At 58.9% G+C, this 9,055-nt stretch overlaps 1 protein-coding gene across 1 annotated transcript; it reads left to right on the forward strand.

Moving 5' to 3' along the window:
* Window positions 1–2,979: 2,979 nt before the first annotated feature.
* On the forward strand, window positions 2,980–4,879 carry LOC309451873 (la-related protein 6-like; the record flags this gene model as incomplete). Its single annotated transcript, XM_082076579.1, has 3 exons — window positions 2,980–3,146; window positions 3,398–3,608; window positions 3,908–4,879. The coding sequence occupies 3 exons, from the start codon at window positions 2,980–2,982 to the stop codon at window positions 4,877–4,879; spliced, it is 1,350 nt and encodes a 449-aa protein (XP_081932705.1).
* Between the last annotated feature and the right edge of the window lie 4,176 nt (window positions 4,880–9,055).

The following is a 9,055-nucleotide window of genomic DNA, read 5'->3' on the forward strand; positions in this document are numbered from 1 at the left end:
GCCACAAGGGCACAGTGCTGGCTCATGGTCATCCTGTTGTCCACCAGGACCCCCAGGTCCCTTTCCCCTACACTGCTCTCTAATATGTAATTTCCCAACCTATACTGGAACCTGGGGTTGTTCCTGCCCAGATGCAGGACTCTACACTTGCCCTTGTTAAATTTCATTAGGTTATTCCCCGCCCAACTCTCCAGCCTGTCCAGGTCCCGCTGGATAGCAGCACAGCCCTCCGGCGTGTCAGCCACTCCTCCCAGCTTGGTGTCATCAGCAAACTTGCTGATAGTACACTCTATTCCCTCATCTAAATCGTTAATGAATATATTGAATAATATTGGCCCCAGCACTGACCCCTGAGGCACTGCACTAGATACTGGCCTCCAACTAGACTCCACACCATTGACTACCACTCTCTGGCTTCTCTCCTTAAGCCAGTTTGCAACCCACCTCACTACTCTATTGTCTAGACCACACCTCCTCAACTTAGCTGTGAGGATGCTGTGGGAGACTGTGTCAAAGGCTTTACTGAAGTCAAGGTAGACCACATCCACCGCTCTGCCATCATCCATCCACCTTGTTACATTCTCATAAAAGGCTATGAGGTTGGTCAAGCATGACCTACCCTTGGTAAAGCCATGCTGCCTGCCCCTAATAACCCTCTTATCCTTGATATGCCTTGAGATGGCACCAAGGACAAGCTGTTCCATTACTTTCCCAGGGACAGAGGTGAGGCTGACCGGTCTATAATTACCCGGGTCCTCCTTCTTGCCCTTTTTGAAGACTGGAGTGACATTTGCTTTCCTCCAATCCTCGGGCACCTCTCCCGTTTCCCAAGACTTGGCAAAGATGATGGAGAGCGGTCCAGCAATGACTTCAGCCAGCTCCCTCAGCACCCACGGATGCATCCCATCTGGACCCATGGATTTATGAATGTCCAGACTATTTAATTGCTCCCTAACCCAGTCCTCATCAACTAAAGCAAACTCCTCCATTGACCTGGCTTCATCCGGGGTCTCAGGGGTACAGGGCTCCCCAGCACAGCCCCCGGCAGAGTAGACAGAGACAAAGAAGGCATTCAGTAATTCTGCCTTCTCTGTATCTTCTGCCACCAGGGCACCCACCCCATTTCTCAGTGGGCCTACATTGCCTCTGGTGTTAGTTTTATCTGCTATGTATTTGAAAACATTCTTTTTGCTGTCCTTGAGCCCTCTCGCCAGCTGTCATTCTAAGGAGGCCAATTTCATCCCCAAAGGGCTGTGGGGCATTGAACAGGCTGCCCAGGGCAGTGCTGGAATCACCATCCCTGGAGGGCTGGACAGATGGACATGAGGTTCTCAGGACATGGGGCAGTGCCAGGACTGGGTTATGGTTGGACTCAATGATCTTGAGTGTCTCTGCCAACCAATATGATTCTGTGATTCTGTTCTCCAGTTCTCTTGTTGGCTGCTTGAGCTTTTTCACCCCCTGCTGTCATCAGGTCACACCAGGGTTGGACACAAGGAGCTGTGAAACCTGCGTTGTGGTGCTGGACGATTGTTGGTGGTGAGTACAGCGCTTGGGTCGCCAGAGCTGTCCCTTCATCCTCCTTCAGCAGCACTCAAGCAGTTTGGAGGAAGCCAATCCTCAAGAACTTGCTGGGAAAGGCCAAGCCAGGAAAAAGGAAAGGTTGAGTGCAGGAAAGGATGAAATATATATGCAGGGAGCACTAAGTCAGAAAAGGCTTCCCACGGATGCACGAGCGAGACGCCCTGGAGCTGTGCAGCACTGTGCGAGGAGGACAGCCCATCCAATGGACCAAATTCCCGGCTAAACCTGAATAGCAAGAAACGGGTATCAAATGCTCAGGCCTGTTCAAGGATTGTTGTGGTCCCATTTCTTCTTTAGTCACTAAAAGGTGTCGGGCGGATGCTGCAGCACTGGGGGGAGATGCAGGGTCTGGTCTGATTGAAGCGGTTTTGGCCGGGGATCCGGTGCGTGCAGGGAGGTGCATTCACTGCAAAACGGCGGCTGTTTTTGGGGGTGAGACCAGAATCCATGGAGTGGGAGATGGGGCTGCAAGAAGCATCTTGTAATATTGCTTCCAGACTGATTGTGGAGGATGGGAGCAGGACATAGGGACGTGACCAGCGACGGGTCCTTCCTGCTGGTAGACCTCAGGAGGGGGAAGGTGTAGCCTCAGCCTCTCCCTCTGCACCCTTTTTCGTTCTCCCTCTGCATTGTGCCAGTCGTGCAGGGGTGGCTGGACCAGCCTGAGCCTCTTCCTTCAGATGCCGAGTCTCAGGGCCCAAACAAGGGGGTTATTTCCCCCTGGGGGGCTCAGCAGCACCTCCTGACCCTGAGCAAGAGGTGGTGGGTGAACCATCCCTGGAGACATCCCAGGCCAGGCTGGATGGGGCTCTGAGCAACCTGAGCTGGTGAAGATGTCCCTGCTCATGGCAGGGGTGGCACTGGGTAGCTGGGAAAGTCTCAACCCAAATCATTCTATGATTTTCACTTCACAGCAGCAGTTCACTGTTGTGCCGGGTGCCGATAGCTCTGTCTCTGCCCCTCCACCTGCTCTGGGTCACCGCAGGCCGGCCCGGCTGCTCCCAGGCTCAGCTGGGGCTGTTTAACCCTGACAGGTCTCACCTGGAGCCTGGTGGGTCCATAAGCACCCACTGGGCTCTTTGTGGGCAGCTCCCCTTATAAACCAGCAGCCTGCTTGTGCTGAGGGCTTTTTCTTTCTTTCTTTTTTCCCCCTTTCTTTTTCACTTTGTCTTTCAGGAACCTCACCTTGGAGGTGGGGAGGGTTGGGCTTTGCTGCCTGTGGGTCTCTAGGATGTAGTATCAGGATTTTCTACCCTTCCCAGCACTGCCAAGCAGGTAAGGACACAGCAATGAGCTGCTTCTGCTCCCCCATGGCTGGGCTGGGCTCGGGGGCTCTGCAGTCAGGAGGTGTCCCAGCCCTGTCCTCCTCCTGTTTGCCATCCCAGATGAAGGACAATGTCTTCACGTAGCTCTGGAGTGGCCCTGGGGCTTGGTTCCCAGCCCAGCTGCAGCAACTCTCTGATAGCGCAAAGAAACTCTGTCCTGGCGCTGAACGTCCGTGCGTCCCGGAGCCGCTCGCTCGCCCTGCTCAGCCGCGAGGGATTCGGCAAGGGCTTCAGCGGGTACGTGGCTGTTGGGATGTGCACAGGGTCTCACCTCGTGTTTGTCCCCAAGGGAACGTGTCTCCTCTCTGGGATGGGTTTAGATTCACGGTCTCAGCACCGGGAGCCTCGCAGGGTGCGGGCTGCTGTTCCCCTGTGTTCAGGGCAGAGCTGGTGTCCCTGCTGTCCCTCCTGCCCTTGTGGCTGAGACTGGGCAGTGCTGACATCCCAAAGGCCACCAGCTCACGCCTGTGTCCCCGCTGCTCTGCCAGGAGCTTCTGCAACGTGAGCGATGTGTTGGGGGCTGATCTGTTGGACCGCAGCTGCTCCATCCCCGACCCACAGCTGGTCCGGAGGATCGTGTCCCAGGTGGAGTTCTACCTTTCCGATGAGAACCTGGCCAAGGACGCTTTCCTGCTGAAACACATCCAGAAGAACAAGATGGGCTTTGTCAGCATCAAACTGCTGACGTCCTTCAAGAAGGTAGGTGGCCCCTGGTGCCGGCCAGCGGGGCTGGGAAGCGGCCTTCATGTGGAGGGTGTCCGTGTGTCTGGGTGTCCTCTGGCTGCTTCTGCTGGGGTGTATGGGGAGGTCCAGGTTGCCATTTCCAGAGCCCATTGGGAACGTTCTCCTGCAAACCCCAGAGATGCTCATGTGGCATGGGGACGTTGCTTTGCTGTGGTTTCAGGTTGATGGGGTCGCAGCCTGCCCGGACAGCAGGCTTAGGGTGGTCCCTGCCTGAGACGCTCATGGGGACGTGGTGACCCCCGTCTCTTCCACAGGTGAAATACCTGACGCGCGACTGGTGGCTCACACTCTACGCCCTGCGGTTCTCGGAGCTGCTGGAAGTGAATGAGGAGGGCACCAAAGTGCGGCGGCGTGTCCCCATCCCCGAGTCCCTGCTCAGCATCCCCCCCAGCAAACTGCTGCTGGCCTGGGAGCTGCTGCCCCGCGAGCAGGACGCGCTGTTGCCGCTGCAGAAGAACTTCCTGGAGACCATCATGAGGATGTTCAGCCCCTTGGGCGCCATCGCCTCCATCCGCATCCTGCGCCCGGGCCGCAAGCTGCCCTCGGCTGTGCGCAAATACGCGTCGCGCTTCCCCGAGCTGCTGAGCCGCTGCTGCGCGCTGGTGGAGTACGAGAGCCCGGAGAGCGCCCGCAGAGCCCTGGAGGAGCTCGGCCACCCGGGCGGCCAGAGCATCAGGGTGGTCCCGCTCAGTGGGAAGGGCTCCAAGAAGAAACCGGAGGCGGTGGAGGAGCTGGTGGATCAGCTGGGTTGGAAAGCGCAGGCGACAGCCGTGACATTCCCCTACGGCCTCGATGGCTCCCTGCTTGGCAGCGCTCAGGAGCTGAACGGTGCCTCAGCGTTGCCATCGCTCCTCCTGAACAAGGAGCCCTCGGAACCCACCTGGCCCAGCAGTGACTTCAATCCCAGTGACTGGAGCGACACCTTCACCGGATCGCTCCTCTGCAGCGACCTCTTCCCTCCCTTCGACGCCAACGTGGGCAGCGGCAGCTGCTCCAGCCCCGAGAGCCCCCGCGGTGCCTGGGGCAGCGGGGCGCCCGCCGGGGCCCCCTGGGCCGGCAGCTCCTCTCGGGATCCCAAACCCCGCCCCGGGATCCCCCCAGAAACAACCGGGGTGTCCGAGCTCCTCGGGCTCTGCGACGGGGTCCTGCGCCTGCCCCGCGGCCACAATGGCACCGGCGGCTTCTCCAGCAGCATCGGGAGGGGAGAGCTCGTCCTGCAGCGCTGAGGCTTCTCTACATTTGGGTTTGGGGATTCTTTTTTTCTCCTTTTCTCTGTGCCCCCCCAGAGCTGTGGTGGGTGCTGCAGCTGCTCCAGGGACCCGAGTTTTGGGCCAGGATGAAGCTCGGGGTGCTGAGCGGCAGCGGGGGCTGCACCGGCTCCAGCGTCCGGGATGGGGACTCAGTGCAGCTGCTGCCGGCCGGACCCGCGGAGCTGGGTCGCCGGGTGCTCCATGGGCCCCAGGTTGTGGAGCTGGGGTGGGAAATGAGCAATAAAGGGAGATGAGATTTCCAGGCAATTTCTGGCCAGTGTAGTGATAGTTTGGTTGGTTGCAGGACCAGGGAGGGGAAAAACAGCTGCCCAAGGTGCAGCCAGACAAGGGCAGGAGGGTCCCTGCCCTGCAGTGCCTCCCTCGCCATTCTGGGGCTGATTTGGGGTTATTTTGCTGCAGCAGGGAAGCAAAGCTGGGTCTGTGGTTCCCAGTGCCCCTTCACCCCACCCCACACAGGCATAGAGCAGATCCAGAAAAACAGCATTTAATTGAAAGCGAAAAAGAAAAAAGGTCCCATGAAAGCCACGCCAGCCCCCCTCCCCCCTAATGCAGCATCCCGCCCTCCCAAACCCCTCCAGACCCCCCCAATGTAGCATCGTATCCTCCCTAACCCCTCCAGACCCCCCCAATGTAGCATCGTATCCTCCCTAACCCCTCCAGACCCACCCCCAATGTAGCATCGTATCCTCCCTAACCCCTCCAGACCCCCCCAATGTAGCATCGTATCCTCCCTAACCCCTCCAGACCCCCCCCCAATGTAGCATCGTATCCTCCCTAACCCCTCCAGACCCCCCAATGTAGCATCGTATCCTCCCTAACCCCTCCAGACCCCCCCCAATGTAGCATCGTATCCTCCCTAACCCCTCCAGACCCCCCCAATGTAGCATCGTATCCTCCCTAACCCCTCCAGACCCTCCCAATGTAGCATCGTATCCTCCCTAACCCCTCCAGACCCTCCCAATGTAGCATCGTATCCTCCCTAACCCCTCCAGACCCTCCCAATGTAGCATCGTATCCTCCCTAACCCCTCCAGACCCCCCAATGTAGCATCGTATCCTCCCTAACCCCTCCAGACCCCCCCAATGTAGCATCGTATCCTCCCTAACCCCTCCAGACCCCCCAATGTAGCATCGTATCCTCCCTAACCCCTCCAGACCCCCCCCCAATGTAGCATCGTATCCTCCCTAACCCCTCCAGACCCTCCCAATGTAGCATCGTATCCTCCCTAACCCCTCCAGACCCCCCCAATGCAGCATCGTATCCTCCCTAACCCCTCCAGACCCCCCCAATGTAGCATCGTATCCTCCCTAACCCCTCCAGACCCCCCCAATGTAGCATCGTATCCTCCCTCACCCCTCCACCCGCCTCCCTAATGCAGTATCCTGTCCTCCCTAACCCCTCCACCACCCCCACCCCCACCCCGAACCCCATCCCCTGCTCATGTTCTAATCCCCCCCTCCCACGCCCGTCCCACGCTTGCTGGGGGGCTCAGATTCGGGGCTTTGTCCCCGTTCGTGGCCCCGTTTGCAGCCCCGCTGCTCTGCTGGGGCAGCCTGGGACTGCGGCTGCTCCACGTCTGCCCTGCGCTTGGTGGGGGGCTCAGACTCAGGGCTGTGCCCCCGTTTTTGGCTCCGCTTGCGGCCCCGCTGCTCTGCCGGGGCAGCCTGTGGCAGCTCCACTGTTGTGCTGCGCTTGCTGGGCGGCTCGGGGCTCTGCCCCCGCTCGGGGCTCCTTTAGCGCCCCAGCTGCTCGTTGGTCGTTGGCAGGTGCTGGGGCAGCGCCAGTGAGCTGGAGTCCCGCTGGGGCACGGCGGCCATGGTGACACCGGGCTCATCGCGCCTCGGGACATTCTGCTTCAGGGCATCTTTTTGAAGGCTCTTCTTGGGGTCCCCAGGGGCTTTGTTGCTGGGGGCAGCCGAGCAGCTGGGGCGGACATGGCCGCCCGGGGTTGTCCCCGCAGCGGTGGCCTTGTCGGAGATGCTGAGTTGTGCAAATTGCATCTCCAGGTTTCGGATGGCAATGGGCAGCACCGGAGTGACTGCGGCCACCGCTGTGCCCTGGTGGTTGTACCATTGTATGCGGAAGACACGCGGGTCGAAGCAGCACCCACATGGTGCCCTCAGCAGCCCTGTGAGGGGGAGAGGGAGTTGTCATGGGCTGGGGGGACCCTCCATGGGCTGGTCCCCATCACCAATGTCCCCTGGGTCTGCTGGTGGCCGGGACATCCCCATGGGGTGAGCTGCTGTGCAGGGAACGGGGCTGCAAAGCGGGAGGAGACTCGGTTCTGGGAGGGGAAACGGGAGAGATGGCCCCGGGTACTGGGGAAATGCTCAGAAAATGGGATTTTCTGGGCACATATGACCCAGGGCAGGGGTGGTGGGTGCTGGGAGTGCCCGGGGTCGGGGATGGCGAAGGGGCCGAAGGTGCCGGGGTGTCCGAGCAGACGGGGAGCCAGGGGTGCCGGACCTGCTGGTGGGGCCTGGGGGGGCGCCCGGGCTGCAGGGCTGGGCTGCTGCTGCATGGTTGGTGGGTGCAGCGGGGCTGAGCCTGCAAGAGAGACAGGAGCCATGGCCGGCGCTCGTCTCCGCTCTTGCCCCCATGAGCGTCCTGGGCTGCAGGGGTCGGGGTGGGTTCCTACCTGCGGGAAAGAAGTTTTGGGGGAGCACAAACGGCTGTAGTAGCTGCAGGACCAGGGGAACGCGGGAGCTGTTCGCTCGGAGCACCGTGGTCGCTCTGACCATTAGTAACTAAGGACTCTTTGGGGTGTCCCAGGAAGGAATGTTGGGGCTCCCCGTGTTCCGCCCCAGCCCAAGAGCCTCCCCAGCTCCTCCTGGGCAGGGAAAGGGTTCAGGGGGTTCGGTGGGTGGTGGGTACAAATGCTTTTTGCTTCAAATATTATTTTCCCGGGGGAAAAGGAACAAGTCGATGCAGCCGAGCTGTGTGTGGGGACCAAGCTGCACCTTGCGCCACACAGTGAACACGTTTGTGACCATTGCCTGTGTTTCTGTGCGCTGCAGTGATAGTGAACACGTTTGTGACCATTGCCTGTGTTTCTGTGCGCTGCAGTGATAGTGAACACGTTTGTGACCATTGCCTGTGTTTCTGTGCAGTGATAGTGAACACGTTTGTGACCATTGCCTGTGCTTCTATGCGCTGCAGTGATAGTGAACACGTTTGTGACCATTGCCTGTGTTTCTGTGCGCTGCAGTGATAGTGAACACGTTTGTGACCATTGCCTGCGTTTCTGTGCGCTGCAGTGATAGTGAACACGTTTGTGACCATTGCCTGTGCTTCTGTGCAGTGATAGTGAACACGTTTGTGACCATTGCCTGTGTTTCTGTGCGCTGCAGTGATAGTGAACACGTTTGTGACCATTGCCTGTGTTTCTGTGCAGTGATAGTGAACACGTTTGTGACCATTGCCTGCGTTTCTGTGCGCTGCAGTGATAGTGAACACGTTTGTGACCATTGCCTGTGTTTCTGTGCAGTGATAGTGAACACGTTTGTGACCATTGCCTGTGTTTCTGTGCGCTGCAGTGATAGTGAACACGTTTGTGACCATTGCCTGTGTTTCTGTGCGCTGCAGTGATAGTGAACACGTTTGTGACCATTGCCTGCGTTTCTGTGCAGTGATAGTGAACACGTTTGTGACCATTGCCTGTGCTTCTGTGCAGTGATAGTGAACACGTTTGTGACCATTGCCTGCGTTTCTGTGCGCTGCAGTGATAGTGAACACGTTTGTGACCATTGCCTGTGCTTCTGTGCGCTGCAGTGATGCAGAGACAGGAAAAAGGGACGCGAGGGGGTGTCACACAGCGCGTGTTGCCCAGACCTCACTCCAGCAGTCCCCTGACCAGGAAACCCGAGCAGCCCTGGATCCCCCTCGGAGGGGCTGAGCTTTCGTGACACTTGGGAGGAGACGGAACCCACCACTGTGTGCTCCCCAAAAAACGGGCTGGATGCTGCACATCTGCCCAGGTGCTGGGACTATTTGTGCTCTGCAGGACCCCGGGGATCGGGTCAGTACACCGTACATGGACCATTTGGCACCACCAAGGACATCCTGGGAGGAACAAGAGGGCTTTTGCTCCCGCTATGTGAGCCAGGACAAGCGAGCAGGAGGCCAGAGCTC

The sequence above is a fragment of the Streptopelia decaocto genome, assembly GCF_964273445.1.
Source record: "Streptopelia decaocto genome assembly, contig: HAP1_SCAFFOLD_149, whole genome shotgun sequence".
Classification (NCBI taxonomy): domain Eukaryota; kingdom Metazoa; phylum Chordata; class Aves; order Columbiformes; family Columbidae; genus Streptopelia; species Streptopelia decaocto.